The sequence below is a fragment of the Podarcis liolepis genome (assembly GCF_965112155.1).
Source record: "Podarcis liolepis genome assembly, chromosome: 3".
NCBI lineage: Eukaryota > Metazoa > Chordata > Lepidosauria > Squamata > Lacertidae > Podarcis > Podarcis liolepis.
Genome location: NC_139557.1, coordinates 16,034,274 through 16,050,530, shown reverse-complemented (window position 1 = coordinate 16,050,530; position 16,257 = coordinate 16,034,274). Strand labels below are relative to the sequence as shown.

Here is a 16,257-nt window from a genome sequence, read left to right as displayed (position 1 = left end):
ACTGCCTTCTCTATCATTTTCCCAGGCGGGTGAGAAGTCGTGTTGGTTTTGCTGCAGCAAAAAAACCTCTCTTGCTGCCGCTTAAAGACTAGCAAAAGTTTTGTGGCATAAGCTCTCATGAACTAAAACCCTGCTTCATCAGATGCATGTTGAAATCTCAGTTGGGATGCACTGCAGAAAAAATTCATCATAGAATTGTAGAGTTGGAAGGGATCCAGAGGGTCATCTAGTCCAACCCCCTGAAATGCAGGAATCTTTTGCCCATTGTGGGGCTTGAACTCATGAGCTGGGATTAAGTTTTGTGCTCTACCATCAGACCTGCCAACTGACAGTGGGCTGCAGTGTCACAAAAGCTTATACCATAAAGCTTATAGTTAGTCTTAAAAGGTGCCACAAGTCCTTAGGTGTGTATGCAGCTCTTGGAACATGTTTCTTGAAAACACCTTAAATATTAGAGGCAAAGTGTAAATGGTGGTAACCCTGGGTTTGTGATTCACCAGGGATGAGTCAATATCTCCCTCAAAACAGCCCCAGGCAAACCTTGGCAGATGTCTATCCTCCAGCATACTGATATATGCCCGAAAAACCAAGCGGCACATTATGAGATGAAGCAGAACCACTGTTCAGCAAATACAGCTATACTGTTATTTTTTTTTCTGTTCTGACTTGAGCTGGATTTTCCATTAAAGCAACTAACTACACCTGTCTATGCCAGTTCTCATTAGATCCTCATGGTTTTACAAGTTTCCAATATTTACTGCCACAAAGAAAGTTGGTAGTTCTTTAGAAAAATACATCCCACTCCATCAAAAATCAGTACAGTGGTACCTCGGGTTACACACACTTCAGGTTACATATGCTTCAGGTTACAGACTCCGCTAACCCAGAAATAGTATCTTGGGTTAACAACTTTGCTTCAGGATGAGAACAGAAATTGTGCTCCAGCGGCGCGGGCAGCAACGGGAGGCCCCATTGGCTAAAGTGGTGCTTCAGGTTAAGAAAAGTTTCAGGTTAAGAACGGACCTCTGGAATGAATTAAGTACTTAACCCGAGGTACCACTGTAATAGTATCATCAGTGGGTTTGGTTGGAGTGTTTGGCTTGTGATCAATCCACTTTTGTGCAACGTTCATGTCAAAAAGTCCTGTATCAAGGGGAAATTCCATCACATCCCCTCTAGCACAGTGGACCTGTATTTAAATGTTCACTTAATTTTGTTGTGTATGTCCAGTGATGTTGACAGCTGAAGGTGAGCTGGCTATCTTCACTCAACCACAGAACAAGCTGACAATCTTCTTGGATCTCAGAGATGATCAGCCTGTGATGAGAGTACATACCAAGTTTTTGTGATAGACCAGCTTTAGGAGAACAGGCAAAGAAGAGTTATCAATGACTCAGCTTTGCCACGAGTTCCAAAAATTTCCCTTTCCCAATCCTCTCTATCACCACCTCACTCTCTTTTGGCTAAAGACCACCCACATGGTGGTGATGGCACTCGCCCTAACTTCCATACTGTTGCTGCCCCATATTTTCACCTAGCTCTTCAACTTAAGTCTCTTGTGTTTCTCTTCCTTTGGCCATCTTCCTCCTCTGCTTGCTGCCTCCTACCACTCACATTCTACTAGAATTTCCTTTTACTTGGGCTGTTTCCTTCAAACTTTTTCCAGAACATCAGCTTTCTTCACCCCTCACCTCAGTCTCCACAGTTCTGTCTGCTTCCTGCCCTACCTTTAGCTATGGCTAAACAAGACTAATCAGAGCTAGGGGGTCTATAATTATATATTTATATATTAGAGGGAATATCAACACCTGGTTTTCATAATGCTTCCATATTCTGTAAATAATGGCACTAACCTTAGAAGTTATTCAGAATTGTGTGAAGTCAACTACTGGCAGATTTCAACTATGCAGATACCTACACATTCCATGTTTTCTGGAAAATGGCTTAGTTATTCTATGCATGAAGTTTGCAAAACAATGTTTTAGCATTGGTATTGAAGAGATCCTTCCATTCCATGCACACAAATTATTACAGTCATGATTTTTTTTTTATTGACAAATACTGGGGAGTTTATTGCCCTTGTGAATAAACGTTTCACATACTAGCTCCAGAGCTAAACATACAAATTCAGCTGATTACACTAAACAAGCTCTTTTGGAATGTGTGCTGTTGAACTCTAGCCTAAGTACAGTAAAGACCAGCTATACCACATGCTGTTCAGACAATTAACACAAACTATAAATTATGGAAACTTCATGGAAATGGAGGTCATGCTGTGAGGTTTAAAATCAGAACCTTTAATGCCATTGTAGCTGATTGGTTGACCTTTAGTGGAAAAGCTGAGCGGGCAAATAGCATGACAGATGATCTGGTTGTCTGTATTAAAAAAAACTGGCTATAGAGAGTCACATATACACACACAAAAACCTCATGGCTGGTTTGGTTTATTGGTTTGACATTATAACAACCTGAATTGACATATATGTAAGCTGTTAAAATCATTAATAGAACTACATGAAAACAGATTATACACGCAAGCTCCCAATCACAGCCACACGAAGGTACATCAAGAGCACAGTTCTAAGATAAAACCAAATGTGAAGAGGTAAACTTGTTACTTTGAAGCAAGTCCCACCAATTTCAGTGACACCTTAGTAACTGGTCTAGGATCAGAATTGAAATACAAACATAAAAGTAACCATTTGCAATTTATGGTTCAAATGCTGCTTTTGCTTATACTTGAGATGTATGAAAAGTACTAAATTCAAGTTGCAAGCAAGAAAAATAATACTGGTCAGAAGAATAAGAATTTACTTTCTGCGCAAGCAGAAGAAACACAGCATTTTAAAAGCTGACTATCCGTTTTTCTATTCGCTACCAAACACACCTAGACTAAAATAAAGCATTTCCACTTTTCAAAAAGTCACAAAAAATTAGTAAAGATTCTCAAAAGTGAAATGAAATCATGAAAGTCAGCTGGACATAGACTGGAATGTTCCAGAGGAGGGAAAAAAGCTAACTGCTTTTATTGAACTGAACAGAACCAACGTTTAAAGGGATGTTCTTTGAAGCCTGAAAATATTAATGCTGATGAAATCCTTTCTTAACTCTTCAGAATGCTGTACATTTCCTTGGTAGCTTCAAGCATCAATCAGCACAAAAAGCTGTATTGTCATTCCCATTTTTTAAAAAAAAGATCGTTTTGACAATGCAGATTTTCCTGTAACACTAAACACACTAACAGAATTATACTTCTATTTTATTCCACTAAAATCTAAGTAGTATAGCGTTTCCCCAGTTTTACTGTATTGAAATTAACGTTGAAAATAAAACAATTTTTTCCTTAAATTGGCAAACCTCTTTTTTGCATTTAAGTCTCTTTTTCCTGTTTCTTGTTTTCAGCCTTCTCCATGTGTTTCTGTAACAAACAAGGGAGGATTGGATTGTAATTTGTTTCTGTTGCCTGGATTTTGTTGCAATGGCATCATGAGCAACATTCCATAATTTTTTCAAATTTAAGCTTGCTGCATCTCATGGCATAATCCAGTCTCTATACTTTGATTACAATGGGATGTCCAAGTTCCAATTTGGGCTGGATTGCATATGACATGGCGTATGCATGAGCTTCTGAACTAGGTGGCGTAGAATAACTTGAGATTAAATTTGCCACTTAAAATAAACCAGAGCCTTAACAAAGAGCTACTTATCCTCAGATTTTAATTAAGCTTCTTCCAATAGCTGAATGAAATTGAGAAATTCTACCTTACCTTCAACTTCTGATAATGTGCAAGGCTGCTGCAGTGGACCTTTTTTGCAGCATCTTCATTGGTGTAGAACAAGGAACACAACTTGCAGTAAAATCCAGTTCGGGGCACCACAAAGCTCACACCTAGATAGAAACATACACATAATTGCAAATCTGATCCAGAACAGAAGGGCCAGAAAGAGAGTCCCGAAGTTCCCTCTGTACTGAATAGGTGATCTGTAAATCAGTAGTCTTATACTGGCTACACATGCATCCTTGCCTTTAAAATGCTCTTAAATAAAATGGTTTGGTTCACACCTCACAGAACTGTTATTTAATGTGATATAAATGGAATACGACTGAGTCTGACAGTCTCAGAACATACACTTCCTTCTCTTCCAACGCAATCAGGAGAGTTTGGAAGAAGTTTTTTGTTTGAACTGACAAACTGTGGTTAACATTGACTAGGGTTTACATGAAGCTAGTCACTTTGAAAACAAAAATAACCATAGTAAGTTAGTTTTATATTTATGTAATTAGCATGGTGCCCAATACCTGTAGATCTCAGGATGATTCACAACATAAAACCACAACTTATTTACATTCAATGAACTGCAGTTAAGCAAAACTTCTGAACTTCTAGCTGTGTGTGTGCTTTAAGGCTGACTGCAGTTTAATTAAAAGGTAAAGGTAAGGGACCCCTGACAGTTAAGTCCAATTGTGAACGACTCTGGGGCTGTGGCACTTATCTTGCTTTACAGGCCAAGGGAGCCAACATTTGTCCAGTTTTTTTGGGGTCATGTGGCCAGCATGACTAAGTCGCTTCTGGCAAAACCAGAGCAGTGCACTGAAACGCCGTTTACCTTCCTGTTGGAGCAGTACCTATTTATCTACTTGTACTTTGACGTGCTTTCGAACTGCTAGGTGAGCAGGAGCAGGGACCGAGCAACGGGAGCTCACCCCATCGTGGGGATTCAAACCGCCAACCTTCCGATCTACAAGCCCTAGGCTCTGTGGTTTAGACCACAGCGCCACCCGCGTCTCTTCAGTTTAATTACATCATACTAAACTATGGCTTGGCATGATGTGCACATATGTTGTATTCTATTTAGTGATTTAACAGTTTGTGCCCATAAGGTTTTGATGATTGAGCCTGAACTGACTGGCAAATTGTAAGCTAATACCTCTTTAGCAAAGGAAGTCTCTTTCTTGTGGTCCATTTACAACACATGTTACATTAATAATAATAATAATAATAATAATAATAATAATAATAATAATAATAATAATTTTTATTTATATCCCGCCCTCCCCAGCCGAAGCCGGGCTCAGGGCGGCTAACAACACTAAAATAGTGCAACATTATAAAAACAACATTAGAGGAGGATGAAGCATTCTTACCAACAGGAACACTTGGCTGATACGGTCCGATCCTATTTTCATCTGGAGTGGCCTGCCCTTCTGTGTTTTCTTTTTTATCTTGTTCTTCTGACACTGTGCTGTCTGTCACCTCGGATGATTCTGACTTCAAATTCTCATTTTTAGCACCATTTTCCAGTGCCTCATTTTCTTGCTGCCCTTCTTCTGTGTTTACAGTCTGAGTTTCTGTTATGCTGCCCTCAGTTTTTACAGCAGGTGTAATACCAGATTTACGCTTTTGGTGATCTAAATCTTCTTCATCACCAACTTCATCTAGAGTCACAAAGCCTTCCATGCTCCTTGGAAATCCACCTACATGTCGCTATTGAGACAATTTATTTTCATTTATTACATTAGATATGGCTTTTCTCAAATCAAGCTATCTCATTTAAAATACACACTGAAGTCCAATAGGGTAATTCCACCACATGCAAACACCCATTTTTATTTCCCTCTCTAGGAAGTGCTCCTCAAAGGAAATGACTTTTGGAGTGGTGGGATACAAAAGACTATACCAATGGCCACAGTTTGCCCCCAGCCACAGTGCAAAACTGGGTCAGGGCTCAGTATCTCCCCACTTTGCAAGCAACAGGAATGGGCAAGGAGCACAAGAAGGAACCATGTAGGCAACAAACTCCCACAAGGAAAATGTTCCTGTGGCGAAGGTTAGCACTAGGAATCTGGCACTTTCCTTGAACAAATACTACTTATTTATTTGCTTGCACTGGTGAAAGAGTTCTCTCCAGATCCCTAGGGCAGGGTTGCCTCCCTCCTAAACTTGTGACTTGCAAAGTTTAGGTTTGTAATTCATTTAAGTACCTTGCAGATGCGCAGCTTGTCACTACATATCTTTGTTTCATGGTCAGAGATGACGCAAGCTAGGGACTTGCACATGGTCACTGTGAAAAGTGAGGTTACAGGGAACCAGGCAGAGGGCCTTCTCGGTAGTGGCGCCCGCCCTGTGGAATGCCCTCCCATCAGACATCAAAGAGATAACCATTACCTTCTATGCTGTTACTATTTTTGTATTTTTTTTTACATAAGTAAAAAGTGACCTTTCCCCATCTGGCATGGTGGTGTGCCTCGAGATTTTTTTCATGAAACAAGTGTGCCTTTGCCCAAAAAAGGTTGGGAAACACTGATCTATACCACCCAAAACAGCTATGGGGTGTATACACACAGACTACACAAGAACCTTCCTTTCTGAAACCCTTATTAAGATACCATGTTATAAGGAGCACCTTTTCTCGAAAAGCGGAAAGTTTTTTGTGGCAAGAAATAATCTCATGGTGAAGAAGCATAAACTTCTTCCAAGTGATAGTTTTCTCTTTACCTTTTTGAGTTTCTTTGCCGTTGATGCAGCTGTAGCATTTTCTTCAGGTTTTGCAGTAGCATCATCACCAGCTGCCTCCTTTTGTTCAGAAGACACATCACCCAAGTTGGCGACATCCGTATCATCTGCAGCTGAGCTTCCACTCTCTAGTAATGCTGCTGCTTCCTCCTCGTCCACTAATAGTTCATCTTCAGATTCAAGGAGTAAACTTGGTTCCTCCTGGTCTGCCTGATCATTGTCCTTTGTATCTGCCTCATCTCTCTTCTCTTCTTTATCTTCAGTGCTATTGCCTTCCATTTTGTCATTATCTTCAGTCTTACATTTTTTCTCACTTTCAGAATCTTTGCTATCTGGAGAAAGACCTCTTTTTCTATAAAAAAGAAAGGGGAAAATCTTGCTTACCCATTTCCTTTTCGTATTTTTAAATAAACTCAAGCTACCAGAAAGATTATTACCTTGGTTTATCTTTCTTCAGCAGATCTACTCCTTTGTTGGGAATCTGTAATAATAATAATAATAATAATAATAATAATAATAATAATAATGATGTCAGTTGGTTAGAGCGTGGTGCTGATAATGACAAGGGTTGCAGATTTGATCCCTGTAAGGGACAGCTGCATATTCCTGGGTTGCAAGGAGTTGGACTAGATCAGGCATCCCCAAACTTGGCCCTCCAGATGTTTTGAGACTACAACTCCTATCATCCCTAGCTAACAGGACCAGTGGTCAGGGATGATGGGAACTGTAGTCCCAAAACATCGGGGGGGGGGGCAAGTTTGGGGATGCCTGGACTAGATGATCCTCAGGGTCCCCTCCAACTCTATGATTCTATGATAAAGGTCTTTGTGGATTTCTGTATTAGGAGCTGCGCACAGCTATTCCAAGTGAAAATGGTTCCAGTCTTCAAGGCATATGAAAACACAGCTGAAGTAAGAACTGCCACAAACTGCAAGACTTCAGTTATTTTCTTATATGCACCATGGCATTCAGGATGGGGCTTATCCCTATTCTTATTAACTATAAGCGGTAACCATGTGGATGCCAGATGTACAGGGTGTGGAATTATGTCTCCCTGTCTATAAGCTACAGGAACAGGAAAAATTGCATTTCGTATGAGCAGAACTTGCGAGAAGTTGTATAATCACCATTACCAAGAACATTCAGCACAACGGTTGAAATTCATATAAAACATAAAATTTAAAAAAAAGCATTTTTCCAAATGTATCACCACTGGCTCTGGCTTGAATCAGTCTTGGATTCTTCAGCTATCTCCAGATCCCTAGGCAAGTGGCAGCAACACTAGTCAGAGGCTTTTACACTAACTATTAAGGGAACATTAAACACTTTGGTTGTTTTCAACCAAGTCCTACTCAGAGTAGAAAATGTCAATGTCTCCCGATTGTTCAGTCGGGGCAAGCATTTCCATTTGTTACGTGGAATGACTGCCCCCTTCTCTGCAGACCAGATCTGGGGGGGGGGAGAGTGGGGCTGGGGCCCTTTGTGCTGGCTTCCACTAGCACACCAAGTTATTTGAAAATGGGCCACTTAAATTAATGAAGCTCAGTTAGTCAGTGTCCATTCAATGGGTCTACTCTGCATAGGAGTATGCAGTGTGGAGTATCACATTTCTTATTACAACATTACTTACTGAACAAATACTCAAAATGAAAACTTACTCCAGCACATGGTACCCACCCTTAGTACTAGTTTCTTGTATTTTTCAGACAAATCTACTTTCACACATCTTCCCTGGAACCAAAGGGCTTTGTTGGAGCAGTGCTCCATCATTGCTTCAGCATCTTCTCTGGTCTCCATTTCTATGAATGCCTATGGACGAGAGTAAAGAGATTTCAGGGTCCAATATCTCAATAGGATTCTCCTACAAAGTTAAACCTAGGTAAATCACTAAAATTACAGAAACCCCGCTGGTGGAAGGATAAAGTTGATGAGCTTGCTTTTTGCCTCAAACTCTTGGAAGAGGGGTGGCCAAATGCTTTCTACTCTATCAGCCAATGGAACTCGCAATGGAACTCACAATATAGTGGTGTCATATACCAAAATGAGGCTATAAAGATGAGATGTGGAGAAACAAGTAGACATGTGTTGGCCCAGCTTCCATTTTCCACCCCCAATGTTGCCTGATGCCCTTGGTTCTTTCGCCTGGTCTATTCACACATAGGTATGAAACATCTTTTACAAGAATCTACTCAACATCTATTTGTGGGGAGCACACGCCCATCTCTCCATGGAAGAGATGTTGTAAGCCTTAGTTTCAGTGTTTCATGTAAGCACCTATTTTTCTTCTATGACGTTACCAAAATGCTTAAGAATGCTTTACTAAACAACATTTTACTAAATATACCTAAGGACTGGTTTCTAGTTATGCAAGCATTGTATAAATTACCTGACTCTTCATTCTCATCAGTATGTAATTCTTTATTTTTCCATAGGGCTCAGCCAGTTTAAGTACAGCATTGTCAGAATATCCTGAATGCGGCAGATTGCTGAGATGGATCACACGACCAAGTTCTTGTTTCGGAGGCTCAAATTTTTGGTTAGGCTTCCCTTCTGGTTTCTAAGAAGTTGAGAGAATATTTCAGTAATCCATATATATATATATATATATATATATATATATATATATATATATATATATAAAATTAGACCTTAGTTTAATGTCAGAAACTAAAGCACAGAATGCAGATTGTACGTTACAAGTGGAAATGCAAAACTGACTTTACCTTTATTCTTTTATATTTCTGTGATAAATGGACTCTCACGGGTTTGCCGAACACTAAGGCTGGGGCTGCTGAATAATACTCTACTGCAGCTTGTGCATCTTCAGTAGTAGACATTTCAATGAATGCCTGAAATTGTAGAAGATAAATAAATTTTGGTGTCCCTCTGGAAGAGGAACTATGTCTAAGAATGAAATATGAGCAAAAATGAAATACAAAAATACTGTAGCCTTTAAGCTGTCAATAAGTACTGTACGTTTTCTATAGCATTTCTAAAGCAGGGTTAAGTGTTGCAAATCCAATCAGCATCCACTTAATAATACTGTTATTTGCAAGCCACTCTAGGATCCTTTCTGGATAAAGAATGGGATATGAATTCTTTAAATAATGTTGAAACATCTGATTTTACACCAGGAATAGGCAACTGGATGTTGAAAACTACTTTAAAACAGTTTCAGTCTTGCATATTAAAGTTTCTTCTTGCAACTATTCAGACTAGAAAATTACTTTGACATCACAAACCCTTGGCTCCCAAGTACAAGAGAGAGTTTGGGGTCATACACTTCCCTCTCCTGGTTAAAATTCCGATTGTGCACAGAGGCACCGTAATTGCTGCAGTTCAAGAAATTGCTTGTCAAATTAGAATAGAGCAACATTTGGAAGTATTTTTCCCCCAAGTAATGTCATGCTGTAACACCCTTCTACATGATTTTAACACTTACTTCATTAATTTTGTTCAAGATTAGGTGATTTGTAATTATTCCAAATGGTTCAACAAGTTGCAGTAGCTGATATCTCAGGTTTTTCCCTCTCTGAAAATCCATGATGTGCACAACTCTGCTTGTTTCCTGTTAATGGCAAGTAGTAGCATTCAATAAATTAAATTGTTAAGCTAAGTAAATGTTAAAATAACCATCCCATTTTGGAACATGATCTCTTCTGGCTGATTTTGTGATGAACCAGTCAATGCCAATATTTAAAAACAGAATACTATTGCCTTTCATCTCAAATTAGTCTGAAGAGTATGAAGTAATGGGCGGGGGACCTAATTAGCTGGAAAGGAAACGGTCTCAGAAAGCTTGCAGATGTTGGCCTTAACTGTAAAAAAATGTTGGCATGGATGCCTTCAATAGAGACTTGAGAAAAACCATCACTGAGATCTTGAATATGCAAAAGGGTCTCAAAGTCAGTTAATGTGTATCATGTTCTCAGCTGTTTGGGCTGCATTACATTAAGCTGCAGGTAAACACAGGCTGCAGGCTCACATGGTAGAATCCTTTTCCAAACTCTCTTGCTCACCATACTAGTTTTTAAAAGTGATTTTTAGTGGAAGAACAATGATGACAACATCCCACTGATATAAGAATCAGAGACTCAGGGTGTATATTTTAACCAAGTTTCAAATAGTAATTGCCTTGAACCTATTAGAAAGATGTAATGCTTCACTGAGTAGTTTTATGTATAGGTAAAGGGACCCCTGACCGTTAAGTCCAGTCGCGGATGACTCTGGGGTTGCGGCGCTCATCTTGCTTTACTGGCCGAGGGAGCTGGCGTACAGCTTCCGGGTCATGTGGCCAGCATGACTAAGCCGCTTCTGGCGAACCAGAGCAGTGCACGGAAACACCGTTTACCTTCCTGCCGGAGCGGTACCTATTTATCTACTTGTACTTCGTGCTTTCGAACTGCTAGGTTGGCAGGAGCAGGAACCAAGCAACAGGAGCTCGCCCTGTTGCGGGGATTCAAACCACCGACCTTCTGATCTGCAAGCCCTAGGCTCTGTGGTTTAACCCACAGCGCCACCTGCACCCATTTTATGTATAGTTCCAGTGTTGCTATACCTTACAATCCCTGTGCTCTCTAAGCCATAATCAAGAAATCCTATCTAACCCTGAAAGTGGCACAAATGGTCACTATGGATGTTGTTCCAAGCTTGTTTTGGTTAACATTGGCAAACCCAATCTCTCCTTGAGGTTTCCTGAGAGGCTCAGAGAAAAAAAGGGGCAAAAGAGTGAGATAGAGGATGTAAACAAGATCTTAACACAGGCTTGGTTACTAGAGCAATGTGTGACATCCGTAACCTAACATAGTCAAATGACCTAGGCACTTGTGGGCATCCTAAGGTAAAAGCAATAGTGGGGACGGGGGAAAGAGCTGAAAGCAGGAAGAAGCCATACGTGTCTACTATCCAATGACTTGTGACCTTTCTTGACGCATGTAAAGGGGATGTTTTGTGCCTAAGAATGTTTTATGACTGTGTGCTGTGTTTGAACTACTATATAGAAGCTTTTGTTCTGAAGTGCCTCGGGGCAGACCTTTTAACCGTGTGTTAAATTGAGCTCTGTCCTAATGCAATAGCTGTAATAAAGCTGGGAGTCTCCTGGATGCTGGACTTGAAATTACCGTATTTTTCGCTCTATAGGACGCACCTTTCCCCCTCCAAAAATGAAGGGGAAATGTGTGTGCGTCCTATGGAGCGAATGCAGGCTTTCGCTGAAGCCTGGAGAGCGAGAGGGGTCGGTGCGCACCGACCCCTCTCGCTCTCCATGCTTCAGGAAGCTATCCGCAAGCCTTCGGAGCCCGGCGGGAGTTCCTGCCGGGCTCTGAAGGCTTGCGGATAGCAGCCTACAGCCCAGGGAATGCAGTGCCAACTCCCACTGCGCTCCCCGGGCTTCAGGCAGCTATCCGCAAACCTTCGGAGCGCTCCCTCAGCCCGCAAGCTCCGGGAGCGGCGGCCAGGCTGTGGAACCTTGCCTCCGCTCCCAGCCCTGTTCTGGGGGCTGGGGTGGGGGGAAGCTCGGGCTTCCCCCGCCCCAGCCCCACGGCTAAAAACGAAGCTGCACGCAGCCTCTCCCGGCTGGAGAGGTTGTGCGTGGCTAAAGAGGAAGCCAAGACAGCCAGCAGGATGGATCCCACTGGCTGTCTTGGCTTCTTTGCTCTTTGGGGCCGGGGAGGGGATAATTCCCCCCCTTTATTTCCCCCCCTAAAAAGTAGGTGCGCCCTATGGAGCGAAAAATACAGTAGTTTCCTTGGTTCTGTAGTTAATTTAAAAGGTGGTCCCTCACCTGGGTAACAAACAGAGGTGGTATAGAAGTGAATTCTTTCCACACTGAAGCCTGGGCACAGCTGACTACTTAAGTGAGAAGTAGACCCTCATTAACAATATTTATTGTCTAAAACAACCACAGACACAGTGGAAATATCTGTCTTTATAGAGCAGTTCCTATGTCAATACTAACCACTCTGCCTTTCTGCAGGTGCCTTGGTCCTTGCATACCTCCATTTCCAGACCCTTAAAATAAACACAATGGGGGAGAGAAAAGGGGAACAGGAATGGGGTGGGGAGGAACAAAAACAATGATTATAATTCACAAGATTGTTGGCACTGTGACATATCACAACATCAAATTCTTTCATATATGTTGTAATCTTGCGTAGAGTAAGTAACAAAATGTGGCCGAGTTCAGTAGGGCACTGAATCCAATCAGAGGCAAGATCCAGAACTGACCCATCCTTTGTGGGGAATTTTGACAGCTGGGTTCCCCAATCTGTCAGTCACCAGACTCATATGACAACAGGTGATTCAAAATGCAAGCTGCAGGAGCAGACTTATCTCTGATTTTAGCACTGTGGTGCTCAGCACTAAGATTGGAGGTAAGCCTCTCACTGCTCTTTGACAGTTTGCTTTATAGTACTGTTATGGATTTCTTGAGATTCCCAATTTCTGACTTCTGATGTCCTAAGCACACCCAGCCCCCAATGAGGAAACATTATTGGAAATTTTATTCTTTATTGGCAAAGCACTTGACTAAATCAGCTCCTATGGTGCAAGAATTACATGCACCATTCCTACTAAATAGCTAATTCTTCAAACTTTTGCTGATCTAGACAGTTGGAGCAACAGTGCTAGCATGCCTCCATCAGCACATTAAAAACGCCTCTCTTCTGAGGCAGTGGGTGCAAGCAACCATCAACTTCTTCTGTGTGGCAGCTCCAGTTGCTCCTGTCGCTTTATGTCCCTTGTTGTCCTGTTGGGATATTTCCGTTCCACCTTAAAAGGGAGCAGGCTTTGAGAGTCACAGAGTCTGCGCATGTCCTGTTCACAGGATGTTTATGCTTGCTGTTTCCTTTCGATTTCAGTTGGCCAGAGACGCTGACACAGAACGGTCATGTTTTCCTTTGTTCTGTTCAACGCTAAATAAAGTCTGTAAATATGCTTTTCTGCTCTTCTGCGGTGCAAGCTTTCTGGCTGTGTTTCTGCTGATAAACAATGTGCACAAGCCTGGAATGTGGCAATCTATTTCTAAGGCTTCGTGTCGCTAACTGCTGGATCTGCCTGTCTACGGGAGATCGATGGACATCCGGCAGCCGGCTTGGGGCCATGATGGACAATATCTCCCTGGCAGTTTCCCACTGGGAGACAGTGGGAGAGGAGATGGAGGAGATTCTAATGGCCCAAGTCTCTCTGGTCTGTCTCTTCAATCGATGCGCTATTCTGCAACTCAGGATGCGCCTGCGCAACATCCTGTTGGGAATCTGCACACGTGCAGCTACACACACAGAGTCAATTAGGGTTTGGCGGACAGCCAAGGCAATGTGAAGGAGTAAGTCTGCCTGGTGATACAGAGGCATGGAGACAGCTCCACGATTGGTCAAGCTCTCTCACGGGAATAATGATTAATGGCCTACTAACTGGAAGGTGTGTTAGTATGAGTTCGAGTGCAGGAGTTGTGAGTCATGTATGAGAGAAAGCTAGCTAAAGATCCGTGTTCTGTTCTGTTCCTGTAAATAGTCCACTGTATATAATAAACACCTAACTACAAGTTCCTGGTTCCTGCTTCGTCTATCCTGTCTGCAGCCAAGTTGCCAATTGCTTTTGTGAATTCTGCATTTACTCTGCTAGGTCTGGCTAAGGTCCTGCAACTAGTCAGAAAGTTGTGAAACACCAATAGGTTTTGTCAATAGTCCCCACCTTCTCTTCCCCCATCTCTGACTGCCCAGCCTTGTCCTCTTTCCTCTGCTTCAAGGGTGGCATAGAACCACGCAAATCACTGGCGCCTTCCTCAGATCCTCCTCCTGCCCCCATGCCCGTCGTTTGGACTCTTGCTTATCCCTGACACTTGGATCTTAAGACATTTGCACAGCACAATTCCCTACTGACCAGCAAAGCATACTATATATAGCCAGGAGCTACAAGTTTAAGAGTCCACTTCAAGATGCATTTCATAACATTACCTCTTGCTGGTGGCCCTCCCAGATGAAATGGTGGCGGTGGTGGCCCCAGAATTCCCGGGGCAGGATTTGTTGACTGCAACATAAACGGATCACCCCTGGAAGTTCACACACACAAAAATGAATCCACATTAACCTTCAAATAAAATAAAATATTTACATAATCTTCCATCTAGTTTTGAATACAAATGCAAAGATGTCAGACTAAAAGTCAAAAGGAGGCGAGCTGGAGTCCCACCACATCACAGTTTACTTTTATGTGCAGACAGTCATGGGTATTTACTCTGCAGGCCTCTTCACACAAATTTCAGATAAGCTTGTAGCCAATACATTTACACATCACTTCTGACAGCGATATTCCTGCATGCAGTTTGTGTGGAAACGTTCTAACAGGCGATATTAAAAACATTCCACTAGACTGAATACTGTTCCGTGAGGATTACTGGCATTACTAGAGAAGCTGCAGAAAAGGATGTGATATGGACTGGGAGTAACATTTTGAATATCTGACAATTTTAACTCTTCTGATTACTAAAAAGTGATCCAGTGCCTTTCAGCGGGGCAATGAAATCGAGCCATTCACAATTATGCTTGGTCTAGCAGCATCTATTTTTGACAGGATGTGTCCTGGCTAATTAACTCTAGGGTGAATGACATTACAGCCGGTAATTAGACCTGTGAGAAGACGTGCGTGTTGCAACTCTCTCCCCCTAAAAGCCACCTCTGCTGATTCATGAGTGTCTAACCTTGGAGTGTACTGTAAATGTCAAGGGAGGATTTCATGGGGCTTTCCCACAGATTTTCCTGAGGAGTGTGTTTGTGGAGAAAACCACATACATGGCTGCTGCTGCTCAGATGGAAAATGCTGCAATGTATTCAAATTTTGCAAGGTGCTGGCATTATTATGCCATGTAGATGCAGACTTTAAGGCGGAAGTGGGGAAACCAAACCTCCAATGGGTCTACCATGAGTAAAATGTAGTTGAATCCCACCTAAGTGGCTTTGGGTGGAATTCAATGTAGAATATTGTTTTGCCAGCGCAAGCATTTCAGCTTACAGTGGTGCCTCGCAAGACGGAAAACTCGCTAGACGAAAGAGTTTTCCGTTTTGGAGGTGCGTCGCAAAACGAATCTCCTATGGGCTTGCTTCGCAAGACGACAATGTCTTGCGAGTTCCTGCTGGTTCCCCCTTTTTCCAAGCCGCTAAGCCGCTTATCAGCTGATCCGATCAGCAGATAAGCCACTAAAAGCCGCTAAAAGCGCTAATCCGCTAATCCTTCAATGGGCTTCCTTCGCAAGACGAAAAAACCGCTAGACGAAGAGAAGCACAGAACGGATTCTTTTCGTCTTGCGAGGCACCACTGTACTTGAGGGAATGATATCCCCCTTCCATTCCATGTGTGCTGTTCTGGAAATATACTCCCCACTGTACTGCTCAGGTTCAAGCTAAGTAGATCATTTTCTAATCACCTAGCACTGAACCTCAGTACTATACTAGGAAACTACTCAACTAGCTCCAGAGCTCATCTGTATCATGGTATTGAGAGAAGCTGTAAACTTGTTTCCTTCTACTTGGTAGTTTTTACTTACATTCCAGGTCCAGAATCACTTTCAGGGTTCCATTCAGGATAGCTTTAAAGGAAAACAAAGTCTGTAAGATCATTGTCTGCAACTCATATTGTGGCTGGAGAGATACTATGCATATATTTTCCACCTTAGCACATTAATTTTTTTAAAAAAATGTATTCAGAGAATAAAAAACCTCAGCATTATTAACCTTAGATAGATTATACC

General features: G+C 41.9%; 1 protein-coding gene across 2 annotated transcripts in view; it reads right to left on the bottom strand.

Annotated features, from left to right (window-relative positions):
* Nucleotides 1-2,428: 2,428 nt before the first annotated feature.
* Nucleotides 2,429-16,257, bottom strand: part of MATR3 (matrin 3) — a 32,440-nt gene continuing 18,611 nt past the window's right edge. For both annotated transcript variants that reach the window (XM_083493759.1, XM_083493758.1), the window contains 12 exons: nt 16,054-16,095; nt 14,468-14,562; nt 12,472-12,524; nt 9,958-10,083; nt 9,239-9,364; nt 8,902-9,072; nt 8,193-8,324; nt 6,953-6,996; nt 6,498-6,867; nt 5,147-5,486; nt 3,768-3,889; nt 2,429-3,418 (listed from right to left, as the gene is read on the bottom strand). In XM_083493759.1, coding sequence (XP_083349885.1) covers nt 3,371-3,418; nt 3,768-3,889; nt 5,147-5,486; nt 6,498-6,867; nt 6,953-6,996; nt 8,193-8,324; nt 8,902-9,072; nt 9,239-9,364; nt 9,958-10,083; nt 12,472-12,524; nt 14,468-14,562; nt 16,054-16,095 — 1,669 coding nt within the window. In that variant the 3' untranslated portion in view covers nt 2,429-3,370. The remainder of the gene's footprint in view (nt 3,419-3,767; nt 3,890-5,146; nt 5,487-6,497; nt 6,868-6,952; nt 6,997-8,192; nt 8,325-8,901; nt 9,073-9,238; nt 9,365-9,957; nt 10,084-12,471; nt 12,525-14,467; nt 14,563-16,053; nt 16,096-16,257) is intronic.